General features: G+C 41.3%; 1 protein-coding gene across 1 annotated transcript in view; it reads left to right on the top strand.

Moving 5' to 3' along the window:
• The first annotated feature begins 357 nt into the window (after positions 1-357).
• tmtopsb (teleost multiple tissue opsin b) overlaps positions 358-21,672 on the top strand; it is a 39,085-nt gene continuing 17,770 nt past the window's right edge. Inside the window, exons 1-2 of the mRNA XM_084399276.1 lie at positions 358-736; positions 11,461-11,789. Of these exons, the coding sequence (XP_084255402.1) occupies positions 373-736; positions 11,461-11,789 (693 nt within the window). The 5' untranslated portion in view covers positions 358-372. The remainder of the gene's footprint in view (positions 737-11,460; positions 11,790-21,672) is intronic.

The raw sequence follows: 21,672 nt of genomic DNA, 5'->3' as shown, positions 1-21,672 counted from the left end.
TAAATCTACCTCCATATTTTCACATTTTTACTTTTTTTACATTTTGGTGAATAAATAAGGAATGGCTTTAAGGGTGAAAAACGAAAGAGGAAAGAGTGGCATATTGGCATATGAAGATCGGTGGCTTGAGACGTCAGCTAGGCGGGGGGTAATAAAAGCTCCCATTCATCCCAAGGAGGGGCATAATTGGCTTGACCACATCTTGAAACCTGTATCTGTGGCAATAATGTACTTCTGCATTTAGCGTTTGGTGAACTCCTGTCCCACTGAAACAATGGGTTAGAAAACCCTCCACCGACTTTACCAAGCACAGACTCTCGTTTCAAAACCAAACTGACTAAATCCTTTACATAAGCCATAATAAATGGTGCAATGATTGAGTCCAACATGAGTCGGGGTTGCGCGTGGTGCGCTGGAGGAGGTGACGGGACCAGCGCGCATTTGGATGAGAATCACTCAGAACACAGTCTGAGCCCGACGGGACACTTGGTGGTCGCGGTGTGCCTTGGATTCATCGGGACTTTCGGGTTTCTCAACAACACGCTCGTTCTCATTGTGTTCTGTCGCTACAAAGTGCTGCGCTCGCCCATGAACTATCTTCTGGTGAGCATCGCAGTCAGTGATCTGCTGGTGTGCGTCCTCGGCACTCCGTTCAGCTTCGCCGCCAGTACGCAGGGACGGTGGCTCATCGGACGCGCGGGATGCGTGTGGTATGGCTTCATAAACTCATTTCTGGGTGAGTCTGTAGGCTATATGTTATAGCGATGTCAATAAACGATTAAAGTAGGATTCGCGTGCAGGTGCGATAGTTTGGTAGGCTACTTTGGAATCACGCAAGCCACATTAAAACGCTTCTTTTTTATCGTGAAAGTGTTATGATAACGTTTGTGTAGCCTATTAGATAACCTACTTCATACGACCGATGTTTTTAAAATTCTAAATGCGTTTTTTTCAACGTTGCAGAAATGTTTTAGCACATTCCCTTTGGGACACTTTGGGAACCTCGCTAAGACGTCTATTACGTCGTCGTCAAAATGTTCATATCTTTCGAAGTAAAATTATACCAGTAACAGAACAGAGTGCGAAATAAAGAGGGATATGTATAAGTATATTTTTATACTTCTTTTCGTTCTAAACTCAAGTTATATCATGACTATGCAATTTGAATAACCGACCAGCGTTACTACCAGCGTTCTAGGTCGTATTTTCTTTTAAAAATCCTCCTTACCTTTAGGTAACCTATACACTTAAATGATATCTGAAAAGCAATCGTGTAATTTGCATGGTTTTAATAGTAATCTTTGACATTATTTCTCGTGAGGTAAAGCGTCTCGCTTCAGAAGCCTCCTGTCAGACTCGTGCTCGCGCTGCTAGTTTAACAGGGCTTTTTCTCGCCAGGCAGATGCCGCTACGCCCACTCTAGAAGTATTTTCCATTCCAAAAGTTGCAATAATATGGACAATTGCAACTTATTTAAGTGGAATGTTTGCTGTTGTACCCGTTGTTGGCACAGATTTCCCATTAATGTTGGAAGGTTTATAGGGTAACAATTTAGAAAACTGTTCCTTCATTAATGAATAACTACACAGGAACAAATGAGTAACGCACTATTAACATTCTAGTAACTACTATTAACTAACAAACAACTCTGATTAACACATTAGTAAGTAGGCTAATAGCGCTGTTGAATGTGGTAGTTCACTATTAGCTAATCAGTTACAAAACTTTTTTTTCATAGGCTACCTCCCAGAGAACTATGTTATACAGGTTCATGATTAACATGAATAATGCATAATTTATAATAAAAGGTAATGGTAACCCACTTGTACTGACTCAGGTGTCACTACAGGAACTACTAATTAAGTGAAAAACATGATAACAATAGGTTACTATCGTAACCCTGGTTCTCTGAAACATCGAGTGGAGAGATCCATCTATGGCTCTGCAGAAGCATCCAATTGCACCAAGTCTGGCTAGACAGACAGAAGCACGCAGCCAATGCCAGGTAAGGTCCCTCCCCCTTGGGCATATAACGCCTGCAAGCGCTGCTATTCTCCAGTAAGTGTATTCGCTTCTCGTGCGGCAAGCGGGGCAAAGCTGGTGGATCTCTCCACTCGATGTTTCAGAGAACCGGGGTTACGATAGTAGTCTATTGTTCTCTTTCATCATCTCGTGTTCGAGATCCACCTATGGGAGAGACATGGCCAGCTCCCCGATTGTCCAATACACTCACAGTGAGGTTCTGTAAGCCAGAGAAGGACGGTCACCCCAGGGAGGCGGTGCCTGACACGTCCCATAATCATGAACCTGCAATCCTAACGCACACACATACCTGCTGTGCACATGCAGGACATGAAACATGTATGGGGCACACACACAATAACAACCCCAGCAACACATATATGTGTATATATACACCCATAAAGGAATGTAAATGCATGCTTAGTGACAGGAATGCGCATGGCCTGCCGGCCCATTCACCCCATATTCTTTACTTCTAATAGGGTTGCAGGGAGGGGCTAAGAAGACCCCACCCCTAAAACAGAATGTGCTACCGAGATTCTGGTGACATCCAGCCGGTAATAACGCACAAAGGTATGAGGAGAAGCCCAACTGGCAGCGGAACAGACGTCCTGCAGTGACACTCCCCTATACAAAGCCCAAGAGGCGGCTAAGCCCCTCGTGGAATGAGCACTGATGTCCCCTGGGGGCTGCACTCCCTTAGATTCATATGCCAAAGCTATAGCATCCACAAGCCAATGTGAGAGGGGTTGCTTAGATATGGGACTCCCTCTGTGAGGGGGCGCCCATGAAAAAAAGAGTTGGTCGCTCTTCCGGAAAACACTGGTCCTGGTCGTATATGTCTGTAAGGCACAGACAGGACACAGAGCATTCAGCCAATGATCCTCCGCGGAGGAAAAAGGCGGAGGGTGAAAAGCGGACAACTCTTAACACCTCCAATGTGAACGCAGGGTAAGTAATACTGCCAGCAGCCATATCACAATGTAGCCCAAGACTGGTTGCCCACTGAAGCTAAGCAGGGCTGAGCCTGGTTAGTACCTGGATGGGTGACCTCCTGAGAAAAACCAGGTTGCTGCTGGAAGAGGTCTTAGTGAGGCCAGCAGGGGGCGCTCACCCTGTGGTCTGTGTGGGTCCTAATGCCCCAGTATAGTGATGGGGACACTATACTGCCAAAAGAGCACCGTCCTTCGGATGAGACGTTAAACCGAGGTCCTGACTCTCTGTGGTCATTAAAAAATCCCAGGATGTCTTTCGAAAGAGTAGGGGTTTAACCCCGGCATCCTGGCCAAATTTGCCCCTTGGCCTCTGTCCATCATGGCCTCCTAATCATCCCCATATACTGATTGGCTTCATCACTGTCTCCTCTCCACCAGTAAGCTGGTGTGTGGTGGGCGTTCTGGCGCAATATGGCTGCCGTCGCATCATCCAAGTGGATGCTGCACATTGGTGGTGGTTGAGGAGATTCCCCCCTTCTATGTAAAGCGCTTTGAGGTCTCAGAAAAAGTGCTATATAAATGTAACGAATTATTATTATAATTATTATTATTTCAGCATGAAGGCCGGATTAGGCTTAAGGGAAACCTTATCTCCACTAAGAGAGAATTTAGTGCATGAGGAATGAACCCGAGAGTGCATGTAACTCACTGACACTTTTAGCTGACGCCAAGGAAAAAAGCAACACCGTCTTGAAAGATGCTTTAGGGAAATACTTCCCTGAGGCTCAAAAGGATATTGAGACAGAACCTCCAGCACCATGGAGAGGTCCCACTCAGGAACAGTTCTCCTGACGACTGGCAAAGAGCGATGGGCACCCTTCATAAATCTGTGGATTAGAGGATGCTGCCCGACTGTTGAGTCCTCACAACCCACATGACAGGTAGAAATCGCAGCCAGGTAGACCTTAATTGTAGAAAAAGACCTCCCTTTTTCCATGAGGTCTTGAAGGAAACACAAAATATCAGGAACTGAACACTGATATGATGTGAGACCATGCCCATCACACCACCCTTCAAACACTTGCCACTTACAACCATATAAGGACCGTGTAGAAACGGCCCTGGCATTCTGTATAGTAGCAATCACACACGGCGAAAGCCCCAGTGCGCTTAGGTTCTTCCTCTCACGGGCCAGGCCCAGAGAGCCACCCTGTCCGGGTATGGGTGATAAATCTCCCCGTTCGCTTGGGACAATAGGTGTACGGAGGGGGAGGTGCCACGGCTCGGCATATAACAGAGGGATTATCTCCGCCAGCCATGGTGCTTTGGGCCACCTGGGTGCTATCAGAATGAGAGACAGGCCCTGCTCTCTTACCCTGGCCAGTGTGGGAATTATCAGGCACAGGGGAGGAAAAGCATACAGCAGCACTTTGGACCATGGGTGGGCCAGTGCATCTACCCCGAGGGGCGCGTCCACGTCCTTCAGCGAGAAGAACATAGGACAATGGTAGTTTTCGCGCGAGGCGAATAGATCTACGGTTGCCTGTCCGAATCTCATCTATAACATGTCCACTATCTGAGGGTAAAGGCGCCAATCTCCGTAGATTGGGTTTCCCCTCGATAGAAGGTCCGCGCCTCTGTTCAGAATGCCTGGAACATGTGTTGCGCGTAATGACAGGAAATCCCGTCTGCTCCACACCAAAAGCTTGTAAGCTAGAGCGTGGAGTTTCGACGAGCGCACGCCGCCCTGACGGTTGATGTAAGCCACAGTTACAGAGCGGCAAAGATCACGCATCGGGCTGAAATGTAGTGACAAAACCCATTTCATGAACGCTCTCATTCTTAGTAGTCCCAGCGGCAAAACCTGCATAGATGAAGCCATAAGACCCTGCAGTCTGAGACATGTGTGATATTGTACTTTCGCCCCCTCTCTGAACTGCGACAGACAGTTAATTAGAGAGAGAACGCGCTCTTGAGAGAGACACGCTCGCATGGAGACTGAGTTCAATTCCAAGCCCAGGAAAATCACATTTTGACTGGGTGTAAAATTGCTCTTGTTCACATTCACCCTGAACCCGAGAGATGTGATGTGCGCGAGCACATGGAAGGTGTCCTGCAACACTTTCTCCTTCGATTCGGCTATAATAAGCCAATCTATATATTGCGAAATCCTCAGACCTGACATTTTCATGGGTGCTAAGCCCGCCTCCGCACAGTGAAGCCCGGCAGAACTGTGAATTCGTAACATGTGCATAGGCGAAACGAAGAAACTTCCTGTGAGGCGGATAAATGCTTATGTGGAAGAAAGCATCTTTCAGATTGACCGATGTGAACCAGTCGTTCCGTTTTATGGCGCGAGCGAGTTGTTGCAGGGCCTTTCCTTGCCCTGATGGAAATTTTGTCTCGTGACAGGGTGGTTAGGCAAATGCACACTGGGAAGGCATAACTTGAAGGCCTCATCCTCCTTCTTTTTGTCATCACATCGTTGCTTGCATCAATGCGACGGCAATGCGCCTCTTCTCACTGTCAGGAAGGCCCGACAGGTTAAGCCAGAGTGCGTGCTCTCCCACCACAGAAAGCGCCATAGAGCGCCCACAGGCTTGGATGGCCTGACGAGCGTTACGGAGGACGAGGTCGTTAACCGTAAGGATCTCCTTCCACAATGGTAGAGAAGGGGTTCCCTTTTCCAGCTGTTGCCATAATTTGTCCAAGATCTCCGCCTGGTAAGAGGAGAGGAGGGAAGAGACGTTCAGGGCCCTGACAGCCAAGGCTGAGGACTTGTAAGTGGCCTGGTGAACTGAGGCAGAAAAACGGTCCATCTTGTTGGGCAAGACTGGCTAAGGGGGAGTGAGCAGCCCGCCCTGTGCGGGGTTAAGGTGCCTGGCGAAGGAAGGCTCGATAGCGGGGGGGTCACCCATATCAAGAGCCGCCATATTCTTCTCCTCAAGGCCTGTGAGACCGTGCTTGAGATCGAGCGGGTCGCTCCAGTTGTGCCTCATGTGCTTCGCGCACGCTGGAAGGACGGGAAAGAGTTGTTTCCTCGAACCGGGAGGGGGTCCCAGCACTTTTTCTTCATAAATGAACAAAGTCCCTTTCCTGGTTGGTGGCGCTCTGTGGAGCCGGCCACTCAATGTTGAGGCGAGCGGCCGCTCAGGATGGACTGAGGCAAGGCCGCGGGGGCGTAAGCCTGGGGAACGCCAGAGGGCGGGATGGCCTCCTCGTCCTCTGAGACCCCAAGAAGAGCCACGTCATCGTCATCGCCGGAACCGGCCGGTTCGTCAACGAGCGGGAGGTTGCCTGCGAACAGGATCGGGCTGGTCAGCCCAATTAAGTGAAGTAGTCCCCGGTAGTGCATTGTCGTCACTGGTCCCCCATCCAAGTCAGAAAGGCTGAACTCGCCGCACTGGGTCGCTGCGACTTTAAGAAGGCGTCTCAAAAGCTTCTTGGGCAGCATAAGGCACTGACTGCAAAAATCCGTGGTGGGAAGCCATGGAAGGGGGAGCAGGCGAGAAAAGCAAGAGCGCGGGCGGCTCCGGATGCAGAACACAGCTAACGTTAATCAGGTTGAATAAAAGACTGCCACGTCTGGCGGAGGCTGATCAGGCGATATGTCCTCCTGAAGACACACAAATGTGAAGTATAAATCCACGAACTGTGTAAGTGCAGAGATCGCGAGAAGCGAATGTCAACTGGAGAATAGCAGCGCTTGCAGGCGTTATATGCCCTCAGGTAAGGGGGAGGGACCTTACATGGCATTGGCTGCGCGCTTCTGTCTGTCTAGCCAGACTTGGTGCAATTGGATGCTTCTGCAGAGGTCAGGTACAGATGCCCTTCCCATAGGTGGATCTCGAACACGAGATGATGAAAGAGAACTACCTAATATTGACTGAAGTCATTGTAAGCTTTTGAGATTTTTGAAAGATTTTGAATAGTAATTCCTTCCGATGGATTTGGTAACACTTTAGTCATTACTAGTGTGTGATCTTCACTTTAGAATACTGATCCAAATAATTAGTAGTTCCTTTAGAAGGATGTAGTAACACTTGATTAATTACTAATGGGTTTCCATTACCTTATATTATACATTATTCATTATTAGTATTAATTATGAACCTGTATATAGTAGTTCTAGTCTTCAGTGAGGTATGAAAAATAGTAGTTACTGATTAGCTAATAGTGAATTGCCACATTCGACTGAGCACTATAACTTACTAATTCGTTAATCAAAGTTTCTAGTTAATAGTAGTTACTAGAATGTTAATAGTCTGTTACTCATTTGTTCCTGTTATTCATTAATGAAAGAACAGTATTCTAAAGTGTTACCATTTATTGCCGTATAAAGACCCAAATATAGCTATATATTTAGCTATAACGTCCCACCAACGTTGTTTGGTCTGTTTATTATTATTATTATTATTATTATTATTATTAAAATACCTCATAGTGATATCTACACATTCTTTATGATAAATATTTTTTCAACATTTGACATTTTTTGTGATTCTATCCTTTATTTATTTTTATTTTACGTGTGGTTTCTTGATTTTTTTTTCTCTATAGCACAGAATACAAAAACGAATGCACCTGTAACATAGGCCTAAACATCATAGCTGCTTCATCCAAAATATATGTTTACACATAATAGGAAAGCAGGATAACTCCCCTCGGCCCATAGATGGCAATCAGTTTAAACGGATGTTTTCTTGTTGATAGATTAAACTCCTCGTACTGGTTATATGCTTTAGTTTATGGAACATATTGTGCACAAAAAGTGTACTATAGTACCATGTTTCTGGAAATATACCACAGACTGCAATACAGACTGCAATACACTGTAGTGCTATTCCAAAGTACATGATCTGATATCATAATGTGGTGGCATGCAGTAGCCTAAATGTTTGTATAGGGATGTGAACAAGAAAAGACTCGAGTCTACACCAAAAAGAAATGCTCGAAAGTACACTAAAAAAGTTCAACCCAATAAAATTGAAAACTTGCCAAGGTTACAACCCACAGTAATAAGTTCATTGCACTTTTTAACCACTTTTAATTTATTTACTGATGAAGGAAGTGAAGTTGGAACTATTAAATGAGTTGGAAACTCATTAACTCAACAATAAATGACAAATTATTGGAAACAAAGATGATGAAAACATTTTACAGTGTACAGTTGAAAAGGCCCATAAGTCTCCATAATTGGAATAAACACACCAGGGTAGAGGTGTATTCTTCTCCTGATTGGGGTTTAGCAATCGACCCGAAGGTGTGGAGAACTGTTTTCAGGGAAAATAGATGTGGGCTGTCCTTTACTTGACCCATAACACAGGCTCTGATGGGGCAGAGATGAGTGTAGTATTTCCAGTCAGTAGAATAGCTGTTTTGTGGTTAATTAACAGGTGTCACTTTTCTGACACCAGCAGCCCTTAAGATCGAATTGGTCTTATTATATGACAACAGATTTTTACATCAGTGCTTATAAACTCTAAAAGTACAACCTAGTTGGTAATTAAAGAATATTGTTGATTCGTTGTAATTGTCAAAACCTAAATGACCGGTCAGGGACCTTGGCTAAACAAAGCAGAATGAATCAGCATTGGTTTGATAAAACTGTGCTTATGGGAGAACTAAGTGTGCTTTAAATGGAGAAAAGCTCTGTAATCAGTTGCACTCCTTGAAAACCTGTTGACAAATGCCTCTCATTGCTTTGAAAAGGCTCATTACTCGCTTTCTTGATTAGTTTTCGTCAGGAACCGCCATATGATTTAAGTTGCTTCATTACTCGTTCACAATGTCTAACGCCATAATGATGTTATTTGTAAGCAGTGGACTATAGATTTCTTTCACTGATTATCTACCTTGAATAAATTACACTAACAATGCTAATACTTGTATTAAGCGATACTTGTCAGAAATATCAGCCCTTATTTTTTTGAATCATTAATACAGCAAACACATTGTCAGGCTCGAAAACATAGCTTCATCCAGATGTTACACGGTGTAGGTTTTATATACACACACATATCAGGCAGGGAAATATGACCATTAACATTCAAAATGTTCCCGAGATATTTTTTTTCAGGCTTTTAAATATTCAAGCTATTAGTCTCTTTGAACAATTCTTGAGCAAAGGTCTTTCTAAGAAGCTTTCTTTATGATGAAGATGCCAGGATTTTGAGTGAAAATTTTCATTAAATGATCTCCCAAAGAGTTTACGCAAAAGACCGGAAACATAAGCACATTGCAAGTTTTGTCTTTTTCTGCTTAACAAAGTTTGGTGAACTCTGTGAATTCACACAACAACAACAACAACAACAACAACAATAACAACAAACCTAAATGCCACAAATTAACCACTTGGGTGATTGAAAGTATTGTAGAGTCCATATTTCTTTGCTTAATTAAGCCTAATGTGACTACACATTTGAATAATAAACGTGGTAGGGTTGCAACTTCTGACACTTTGTTATTATAATCCTGTATTTGTTTGCTACAAATTAAAGTCGTTTCTCGAGTTCATAAATCATGCACTGAATTGAGTCAGTACTCTGTACTAAAAGCAGAACTGTTTTGTTATTGTTTGTGCATCAACTTCTGAACTTCTGAATCGAAGTACCGGCACATTTGACACATTTACTTCACTATTATACATTTGGCTTTGATAGTGAGAATACACACTCCCTTGTGCGTTACCAAGAGACCTTACAGTTAGTCACATCTCAAATGAGTGTGAACACCTGCTCTTCACAGTTAAAATGGCAGTGACATGATAGCTGCCTTCAGTGTCAGGTGAGATATTTTAATATTCACCTGGGTTTTTTTAGTTTGCCAGCACAAATGACAGTACACTATACAATGACAGAGGAGGAGTGCACAATGCAACAGAAGTGTCCCTTACAAGATACACCAAAAGCTGTCTGCATGTGTACAGTGTGGTGCACTGATAAGGATGTTTGCCTTGTTCAGACTGTAAATTACCAATGTAAATCAGCTTCCTCTAACAAAAAAAGCACTGAAAAAAAAACCCACTAAAGCAGGTTTTCTGAAGAGGAACTCGATAAATGAGACGAAAAACACTTTGAGATCTGGTTCTTATTACTTATGGCACTGTAAAAAAAAAGATCTCTGAAATTTACAGTACAATAAAAAAGGCAGCTGTGGTTGCCAGGCCTTTACTGTAAAAAAAAACAGTAACATAAAATGTATATTTCATTACCTGAAATAATGTTTATATATCAAATTACTAAAATGACCTTTATACTTTTGAGAAAAACTGACAAGCACCTTAAAAGCACAGGTGGTGAAGAAAAAGCCACATGATGAATCAAAGTTCATTACAAATAACTTTAAGCTGAAGTAAATACTAATACTGTAGAAGGCACACAGTGTAATGCACACAAAAACAAAACACCATTATGGAAACGTACAACACTAAAATGATGCAAGTTATGCAACAAACAAACATTAATTTCACTACATAAGATTTAGCATAAAACCCTTATGTACATAACTGATAAGCAAAAGCTAAGAAGAAATTTATTTCAAATGTGAAGTGTAACAGAGAATTCTGGGAATGTCAGTGTAAGGTTTTTCAATGCTGTTTTAAGATGAGCTGTTGTTTTTCACTTCCAAAAACTACATTTAACAGTATTTTACTATAAAAAAATGTCCCATTAGATCTATTTTTATTTTCGGTTTTTCACTTGTAAAGAGTAATGGAACTTAATGTTGCTTATTTTTTACAGTCTTTCACTGTTAAAATTACAATAGTTATTTAAACAAAGCTACAGATGCAAAACAGGTACACTGAAAAAAAAAAGTTGTATGATTTACTTTGTGTCACATGTCAGTGCATGTTTGGACTTTCAGTTTGTGTTTTGATTGGTTCCTGTTTTCCTTTGTTCTTTTCCCACCACTCCGTCGTTTCTATGGTTACTATCATTATGAGTTAATTTGTCCCAGCTGTGTATGATTAATTATCTTGTTTCTGTTTGCTATTTAAGATGCACCCTTTCTTTCAGTCTTTGTCCGATCCCTGTTGTGTTTTCCTTGCCTGTCAGGTTGTTCCAGAGTACTATTAAAGTTTTGAGTTTGTATCTATTGGAGTCTTCAGTCTGTTCCTGAGGAATCTGCAGTGTGACACTTTGAAACAATTTTAGTCAAATTTCTCAAATGATTACAAAGAAACACAATTAACACATTTAATTAAATTTTAATTTAATAAGACTGACATAGTATTTCCTTGTAAAACAATCCAATAATCTGTTTTATTTACGACTTTGAAAAATGTGCATCTAAACTGTCATTTTTCCTGTTAAGCAAGGTAAACCAACAGCACTGAGCTTTATGTATTTTTGCAGTGCATGCGATAAATCTGCAGATTTTGGACTTTTACTTGATGTAAACAAACCCTCAAAGGCAATAATGATCTGTTAGCAACCCAGGACCAAAGCTATTACTCATAACAGAGCGCTGTGTTGTCTGTATCTCTCTTCTGTTTGTACAGGTGTCGTGTCTCTAATCTCGCTGGCGGTGCTCTCTTACGAGCGCTACTGCACCATGATGGGGGCCACGCAGGCCGACTCTACCAATTACAGAAAGGTGGCCATGGGTATTGCCTTCTCCTGGATATATTCCATGGTTTGGACTCTTCCACCACTGTTTGGATGGAGCTGCTACGGTCCGGAGGGTCCCGGCACCACATGCAGTGTCAACTGGGCCGCCAGGACGGCCAACAACGTGTCTTACATTGTCTGTCTGTTTATCTTCTGCCTTATTCTCCCTTTTATCGTGATTGTCTACAGCTATGGAAGACTCCTCCAGGCTATCACACAGGTATGTGTCAAAACTATTACCGTCTACTACAGCTGATGAGTTATTGGTTTCAAAGAAGCTTTCTGCCTAAAGTTACAGACCATTATGTGATTTGTATAGAGATTTGCCATTCAATTAAGTATTGAATTAAGTGCTTTTCTCACACGCAACTCTGAGTAATGTTGCGTCATTGTTTTCACTATATCTCCGCATTTATATGTTAATTGAGAAAGACAAAGAGGAAACTGCCACGAGACAAAATATTTAAAAGCAAAACGAAGAAGCGTTAGTACTGCTAATTGTTTCTCTAGTGTAAGTGTACACTACTGTTCAGAAGTATTTTTATTCAGCAAAGACACATTAAATTGATCAAATGTGATAGTAAAATAGATAGTTCTTTTGAAATGTCAATTTAACAAAGAATCCTAACAAATGTATCAAGGTTAAGCAGCACAACTGTTTTCAACAGTGATAATAATAAGAAATGTTTCTTGGGCAGCAAATCAGCATATTATTATGATTCCTAATGGATCATGTGATGGAAGACTGGAGTAATGATTCTGAAAATTCAGCTTTGCCATTGCAGGAATACGTTATGCCAGATCAAGGTAGTCTGCTGCATCCTACAGAACTCAACACTCAGATTCGGGCTGCAAGATAGGGAATTACACCATACAAATTGCATTCAGCATTAATTTTGAGAGCGTTTTTGCACTGTTACATGATTTAGATCATTCCTTTAGTGAATCAGTTGCTTAATTCAAACAGCATGTGCAAATAAACAATTCAGAATTCATGAATTTCCCCCAACTACAAGCAACAAAAGTGTAGATCAAGGCATCTGCTTTAATATTTTATCATGAAGTAATATTATTGACTTGAAATGTGTTATACAATTGCAGGAAAAACTAAATGTTCTCCATGGTCTTGTGTGGAAAACTCCTTTACATTACTTTGCAGAGAAAATGAAGCAAATGACGAATGCAACCTTAGACTAGAGAAACAGTTACCTAGACGAACTTCAGCTTCAATTAGCGTAATATTCATAAATTGTTATGAGTTTTCACAATGACCTTTTTGCACCATTAATTGACAAAACCACTCAGCAGGCCTCTCGACCTGTGGTTTAAATTCCAATTTACCAGAGGAAGCAAGATTAATTCATTCTCGACGGGAAATGTTCCGTGTTGTCCGATGATCGACGCCCTGGCAGTCAGCAACAATTTATTGTTGTTGACAGTTATTCTCAGTGTTTAGTGTGAAACTTCTTGAATGCAAATTAAACACCATATCACGTCAGGCACAGAGCAAATCGTGTCAGAATTTGCATGGAAATGGGAAGAAAATAACATTTCAATTGAGAAGTAGTTTTTATTTGATTACCCAGAGTGGCCCAATTTTCTGAAGTAAACACAAAACAAGTGCTCTCAAAGCTCCCACAATTCCTTTCCTTCCTCCCGCCCCCTCGCCGAGTGGATGAGCTAACAGAGGCCACCAGCTGCTTACATCAAATGCACTGACACAACAGAAAGCTTTGATTTGCAACTGAATTACTTTTCAAAAGCAACAATGAATGAAAAATCTCTGCGTCTAAATGGAGTACAATGTATGAAATGGATGTTTCAGCACTTTTAATATACTGTGATGTTCTGAGAGAGTTTGGAAATTAAAACATTCATGTTTATGTAAATTAGCCCTGTCTAAAATGGGCCATTGATGCTTTGAGAACTGGAAGCGTCACCTTTTCGTTTCACTTCATTCAACAGCAACTCAAATCGCTCAGCCTGTGTCATTGCATTAACATAAGCACTTTCAGAAAGGTTATTTTGCCGTGCGAAAACTCTGCTGAATCTCATTTTGGTCTGAATGTCTTATAGATTCATGCACAGTGTCATCCGCAATGAACTGTATGTAAAGCCGCATAGCTATACTGTATGTGTTGCATCACAGTACTGTATTTAGGTCAAGACTTATCGCTAGACATCAGTGGTGTGATCTAACCTCAGAGGTGAAAAGACTTTGCTTCTCTGACAGATACATGCTTGTGAGAGCAGATATCTTTGAGCCTGGGCTTGTGTTGATAGATGCAGGAACAAAGGGAGGTATCTCCTTAAGCCTGAGCGGAAATCATTTCCAATTAACGAGTTACTATCTCAAAAGGGCAGAGAGGGAAACAAACCTTTAGAATGGGTACCTCAAAGGGCTTATAACCTTGCAGTCTCCTTTTATTTTGCCTGTCATATACTTTATTCATCAAAGAATCTGTCACAGTTTCTACAATAATGTTAAAGAGTCGTCAACATTGATAATAATAAGAGAAATGATTCTTGAGCGGCAAATCAGCATATTAGAATGATTTCTGAAGGATCATGTGACACTGAAGACTGGATTAAAGATGCTGTAAATTCAGCTTTGCCATTACAGGAACAAAATTACATTTGAAAAGTATATTAAAATAGAAAAAATGTCATTCTAAATTGTAATAAAATGAACAGTAAACTCCTAATTAATGCTTATTAATAGTTAGTAAGGTAGTTGTTAAGTTTAGGATTTGGGTTGTAGAATAAGGCAGTAATATGTGCTTTATAAGTACTAATAAATATCCTAGTAATATATGCATGCTAATAAGCAACTAGTTAATAGTGAGAATTGGACCCTTATAAAGCGTTACCAAAATATCTTACTGACCCCAAACTTTTTGGTACTGTAGTTTAGGCCACTCCCACATCTTAATATATTTTTGTCATTGCCGATATAGATGCATGTACAGATATTGCCTTTGCTCTGCATCTTAACACTAAGTTTTGTCTATTGAGAAAAAAAAAATCTGTATACAACATTTTGTGGCACACTTTTTTCTTTTTTTTCTTCAAGACTGTTCAGAGCTATTTTAAATCAGTTACATGAAAAGGTAGATTGGTCTAATTTGAATACAAAAAGAAGGACTGATTAGCTGTAATTAATTGCTAGTTTGTCAGACTAGTTCTTAAGACATGGTCTTAACTTGGCGGCTATGTTTACGGAACTGGCCCCGGGGATCCAATTCCCCCATTAGTCCCTTTGCAGCAACCCAGGGTTAAGTGCTTAAGTGCTCAAGATTTGCAGTTTTGGAGTCACCTCTACATGACATTTAACTTTATACCACCATTCAAGTTATTGAGGGTTATTTACAGTGGGCCTATAAATAGGGTAGACCATTAGGAACGTCATTGCCAACAGCATATAACAGTTCATATGATTCATGTAGATGCTTAGAGAGCGTGCATTATGACACCTCACACAAAATCATTTGCATAATGGTGTCCTGAAGATGATAAAATCATTGAATTTGATCAAAGGCATTTTTCCTTATCTGCTGCCTTCAATTTATTTAGATGTCATTTAATGCAAGGCAATTATAGGCCAATCGTAGCATGAGATCAGATAACTAGTGTGTCGTCTACACTGTACAAGAGTGATTGTAGCTCCACACCGATGGTATTGAACCACAGGCCCAGAGACGGAATGCTGATAAGCTCAGAGTCTTTTGGACAATTAGCACCCTGTGTGTTTATTCGAGATGCGACTCTGACCGTTCGATGCGGTGGAGTCCTAGGGGGACAGGTGTCAAATATATTCACCCTCCACTCTGATAAATCTCAAAGGAGGTGATAAAAAATGCCACATGATGTTATATTACACATAGTAACTGGCTCTTCGATAAAGCTAAAAGCTCTTTTTAATTGCATGCATCACAAGCAATCAATTGGATAATGATTCAAGTCCATTTACAATCAATAAGACCACAGGCTTTCAGGCTTTCATTACAACATGCAATTAACATGCAAATTAAAATGGAATATTCCTATTTTTCTATATGAATGTTGCAGCATTTATTATAAATGATTAATCCCCGCACATTTTTTTTTTTTTATTCATGTGCCCTCGTAATCTTTCATCAGAAAAACCCTTACAGCGGCATCTCTTCTCATTTCTGTTAACATAATTACTGGCTCGAGGGCGGAACAGCCTGTCACTCACATGAGATCACAACAACTGCAAACCTCAAAGATCCAATCAATTCCTGATGGACAAAATCAAGTCCCGCCCTACATTTTTACTTGTTCGGGAAGTCGTTTCACTGGGATATACGTCACAACAAGGAAGAAAAGGCTACCGCAACTTACTTGATATGGCGACTTTATTGGCGTCTTATAACCTTTAACACCAACGGAACCTTACAAAACGTTCTTTTATAGTTGAAAAAGGTTCTTTTTCATATTTTTTTATTCGAACTGTTCACTAAAAGATTATTTAGGTAACCTAAAATGTTTGTTTTTTTCTATGGCATTTCTGTCCCTTTTTGGTAACTTTATTTTTAAGAGTCTTGGGTGGATACTGTGACAGTGTAAATGTCACCTACAGTAAGTACACCTACAGGCTTTGTCCCTCCGTCCCCCAGAAAGTGTCACATTGTTATATAAGTTTGAATGAAGATGTGACAGTTGCGTATTCACAGTGCATAGAGCACATAGAGTAACCCTCCCAGCTCCTGTCGCTCCACTCAGCCGTTGACTAACCAATCCAAAATGTCACCCGGTAGGGGGCCGACCGCCTTCCCAAAGAACAGCCTCATTTGCTCGGACACGGCCTGTCTCTTTCTGTAAACTCACACTGTGGGTGAAAAGGAGCATACTGGGGAAACGTGGGGAGAAAAACCCAGCGGATTTGCCACGCTCGTTTTCTCCATCCTTCAAGACAGAACTGTCCATTCGCACAGAGACAGGCTGGGTAGACAGAACGAGAGTCAAAGAGAGAGAGAAACCAAGTTCACATCTGCTGCAGGTGACGTTGCCATCGCCGAAAAGTGTTGACCTCAAGTGAGGTTTGAAGAATAAAATTTTGCAGATTCAATAGGTTTGGATTTGAAGGCTGCATGGGGTTGAATGTACTGCTTGCTCCCAGTTCTTTCTAACTTCTCAAATTGCATTTCTTTAAAGGGATAGGTCACCTAAAAATGAAAATTCTGCTTTCTTTCTTCGGCAGAACAACATTTCAACTGCTTTTGCCTATAGAATGAACATCAAAGGGGAACACTGTTGAACCCCATTGATTGTCATTGTATGGGCAAAAAACATTGAGATTTTTCAAAATATCTTTTGTGTTCCAAAGAATAAAGAAAGTCATACACATTTGGAATGACATGAGAGTGAGTAAATGATGAGCTGTATATAAGTATCACCTATTTTGTATTATTTGTTTTGAAGTTGAGCCTGACGACTCTCAGCTTAATTAGTCTGCTATTTACAGTGCAGTCCCTCTTAATTAGGAGCCTTCAAATGACATCGGCAATGAAGTTAAAGTCTTTTTGGAGAATTGGTAGCTTAAGTGGCCATATGTTGTAAAAGCTAAAGTTTTTCTGTAATGAACTTCAAGGACCAATGATATTAACCAAGGGTGTCCAGTCCCGCTATTGGGAGGGAACTATCCTGCAGAGTTTAGTTCCATTCCTAATTAAACAGACCTGAACAAGGTTAAAAATAAATATATTTTTTCTCTTAGCATGTAAACTCATTTTATTTCAGCTAGTGCCAAGGAAGTATGTTTTATTTTCATTTACTTTAACTTGATGTACTAAAATAACTAAAACTAAATAAAATAAAAACTATACAGGTTTAAAAAATGCTAACATTTTACAATAAGGTTCCATTTGTTAACATTAACTCTTAGTCGATGTTAATTTCGACATTTACTAATGCAGATTTTAATATAATTTAATGAACCTGAGCTAATATGAACTAACAATGAACTGTTGTATTTTAAACTAATGTTAACAAAAATTGATAACAATTTTAACAAATGTAGTTCATTGTTTGTTAATGTTAGTTAATGCATTCACTAATGTGAACAAATGGACCTTATTGTAAAGTGTAACTAATAAAAATCACAAAATCACAAAAATCAAAAATGCAAAATATAAAATCTTCAAACTATTATTAAAATCTATAATGATATCTCATTGACACAAAAATAACACTGAAACCAACTAATCGAAGTCTTCAGGAATACTGGAAACTTCCATGCAAGTTTGTTGAGGAAGGTTGAAGCTAAACTCTGCAGGACAAATGTCCCCCCTCGGGAGCAGGATTGGACACCCCTGCTCTTAGCTAGCCATCTCTCTCCCAGTCTTTCCTCATCTCCTGTTTTCATTTCAGACAGAACAGACAGCCCTCAGGTTGTCAGAAAATTCACCGTATCTCTGTTGTCACACGTCTTTATTATATCTGCTGCTGAAATGCTACTCTGCAGTGCTGAAATGCTACTCTGCAGTCCTGAAAGATAAAATTATGAGGCAATTCTGAAATGTGCTGATGTTCTGTCTTGTACTATTTAGAGCAGTGTTTGTTTTTGTTGTGGTTGGGCAAATGTTGCAGCAGTTCTAATGTGAATAGGGTCCTTCAGGAATGGGTATGTTAGAGGGGAGGGGCTTCTGCAAACCTAATCCAGAAATCAGGTGATGTGCTGTGTTCACATAACATAAACATAACTCCGGAGCAGTTTAGTTTACTTCAGTGGTATTCAGCATATATTCTCATTGTAGAACTTTTTTTTTTTGGCAACAGGACATTTTCTATATAATATATTTCTATAAAAATACATAGGCTATGTGATACATCTCACCTTACAAGAAATGTGGAAGCAAAATGGCTAAACGAACTTATATAGCCATATTATCTTTGCAAACACAGTTTTATTTTAGTGTAATCATTCATCAAACAAACAATTTCTTGTTCACCATTATAAAAAACTGATAAAAGATAAGATTAAATGATTGCACAACTGCCCCGTAGGTGGCGATATGCACTAAGAATGTAAATCGGCATTAAAAAAAAGAATTATGGATCCAGATGGTGCGCTTCTCCTTAGAATTAAATATTTCTCCCAACCGCATGTTCATTTTTGCTTTTTTTTTTTTTACACCTATGGGTATGGCACATAGATGGCCTTGGGACTGAGAAAACATACTGGGGGTGCAGCGTTTACCTCTTATGAAAAATATGGACCATTTTTATATTTTGCACAAAGTAATACATAATAATCAAAACTCTCATGAGGACAAAACAAAGTTAACTTTCAAAGTCTTCCCTTGCCACCTCTAAATAATTTACCAAATTAGAACATTGTTTATTATGAAATGCTCTTAATATGAAGCATTATGAATAAATAATTCTATATGGAAAAAAACTAAACGTTGTAACACTGTTGTAGTCGTTGAAGGCACAAGACGAAGATGAGGATAACAACAGTCTTTATTGAAACCAACTCAGGCAGGACAGACACAACCACGTTCAACATAAACGAGAACCGAAAAGGGACTGAACAGAACAGGGAGTATAAATACATAGGAGGAAATGATGAAACTAACCAGACACAGGTGGAGAAAGGTAAAACTAATCAGGGACTAACGAGAACAGGTGCAGATTAGACAGAACATAATTGTGACATAACGCTCCCCTCGTAAAGGCGGTTCCTCGCGCCGTGATGGCAACAAAAGTTCCAAAAAACAGAAAAAAAGGCAGAGGCTTAGGTGGAGGGCGTGGAGCTGGTGACGGATGGTGGTGAGGAGGAGTCGGTGGAATTGTCGACTCTGATGGAGCTGACGGTGGGAGGAACCAGGGAGGAGTCTTGACAGAGGGGGCGGATGGAAACCTGGGACCGATAGGCAGAGGCGGAACCATGGTGAGTGGCGGAGGAACCGGTGGACCAGGGAGGCTGACGGACCAGGGCGACATCGCAGGCTTGGAAGGCTGACACTGAGCCGCTGACTGAGGCGGGACTGGGGCGGTGACGAGGACTTTGATGACCAGGGTGACGCTGGAGCGAATGAGGACGACGGGAAGGTCGGAGGAAGGGAGGAGTTCGATGAAGCTATAGGGGTGCAGGGTGTAGGCGCAGCCGGAATCCCGAAAGTCCGATGTGGAAGCTGGGCGTCGACCACTGGAGGCTGACCTGGAGAGACGAGAGAGCCCAGCGGAGCTTCCGGGTAGACTGGCTGCGGAGGCGATGAGGGAACGGTGAGTCGAGGGATGGTGGTGGGCTGACAGGCAGAGGTGCAGATATGGGCCTGGAGGCCCGAGGTGCAGCCGGGGGCTCGGCCCCACACCAAGCTGGTGGAGGGGAAGCCCGAGTTGCAGAGGATGAGCCACACGGGGTGAGCGGCGGTGGCAGAGCCAAGGAGCTGGACCACACCAGTGGTGCCGATGGATCCAGGGGACTGGCCGTGACCAGCGATGGAGATGGGACTAGGAGGTTAGGCAGGGATACAGGCTGCAGGTTTCTGTTTCTTTGAACAGAACAGGGAGTATAAATACACAGGAGGAAATGAGGAAACTAACTAGACACAGGTGGAGAAGGGTAAACTAATCAGGGCCTAAAGAGAACAGGTGCAGACTAGACAGAACATAATTGTGACAAACGTCTAAAGGTGCTACGCGTTAACTTGTCTCAAACCAGGGCTGCGTTCAGCCCCGACAAAACGTTGCACAACGTTTTTTAAACAGAAACGATGATGCGTTGAACACTGTTCTGATGACGCAAGAGTTGCAACTATGGCAGCTGAGAAGGCCATTCTTTGTGTTCTTTGTTAAGAACTGAGCCTGAGCCTGATGAAGTCGGTATAAATATGTGTTTAATACTACAAAATATGCCTGATGTTACAGTTACTGCACTTGCCGCCCAGAACAAAAGAGAACATCCCAATCGAGTGAAGGGATTTGTGGAAACTGAAATGGAAGCACACATCTTACCTAATTCAGACTAAAACACATCTATTTAGCCTCACATACTGACTTTATTTGTAGTTCATACTGTTTTAATACCCTGTATTTTCTTTCTCATTTTTAGGAAAAGCACTTAATTACCGTTGTTTATTTCTATACCAAATGTCATACACTTGCAATGAAGCTAAAAATATAAACAACTACATCATTATGTTGATATCCTATATTTTTACAATAAAACTTACGACAACATGTCTTCTAATATCCTCAGTTGTTGCGTATACCGAGCCGCATCGAACACATTTGTAAATTACTTTCCTTGAACCCATTGTGCGAGTTCACTTTAATACCGCGTGCTTTATATACATGTTGCTGCTGATTGGACTGCAGTTCTGACACACCCACCAAACAAGAGAAAACGTATCTCAAACCCCGTTGCACACCGGTGCACGCCGTTTCCAGGAAACATGACGTTCAACCCGGAAACCGTAGCAAAACGTTGCGCACCGTTTTGAACTTGAACGTGCCCCTGGTTTAGTTAAAGGGTTTGAGACATCTGTATGACAGATAATCATTTGTACATGTAGACACCTCTCAGGTGTAAACAGCCCCATAATGACAACATGGCGAATGTAGTACGTCCAGATTACATTCAAACTACACACATTCATAATAGAACATACTTTTTAAGGGGGTTCCACTTATTCAAAATAAGAGAATCATGAGACTTATGCGATTTCTGACTCAGCCCCCAGTGTGGTCACCAACTCACCAACACCAACTCACCAACTGTCACTACTCCAGAGGTTGTTTTTTTTTTTTTTTTTTTGTAAACACAAGGTTTAGGCTAATCAACCGAGAGTTCAGGGAATATGTGACGTTAAGTTAACCTTGCATTCTGAACAATCCAATTCACTAAAATATCAAAATGATTTGACTTTTTCCAGAACTACATTTAAAGGTTGATACAAGTTGATACAGTATGCTGTTCTTTCTGCTTAAACATGCACGTATACTATGACAGGTGGTTTTGGATGTAGCCACCCGATGATTAAAGATTAATTTCTCAGGACTGATTACACTCAAGTAGCTGTCCAATTGAAACATTTGTACAGTTTAAATAAAAAGGATAAAATGTGACTCAT

This window comes from Rutilus rutilus (genome assembly GCF_951802725.1).
Source record: "Rutilus rutilus genome assembly, chromosome: 24".
Classification (NCBI taxonomy): domain Eukaryota; kingdom Metazoa; phylum Chordata; class Actinopteri; order Cypriniformes; family Leuciscidae; genus Rutilus; species Rutilus rutilus.
Note: the sequence above shows the minus strand (reverse complement) of the source record. Positions and strands in the feature narration are given on the sequence as shown.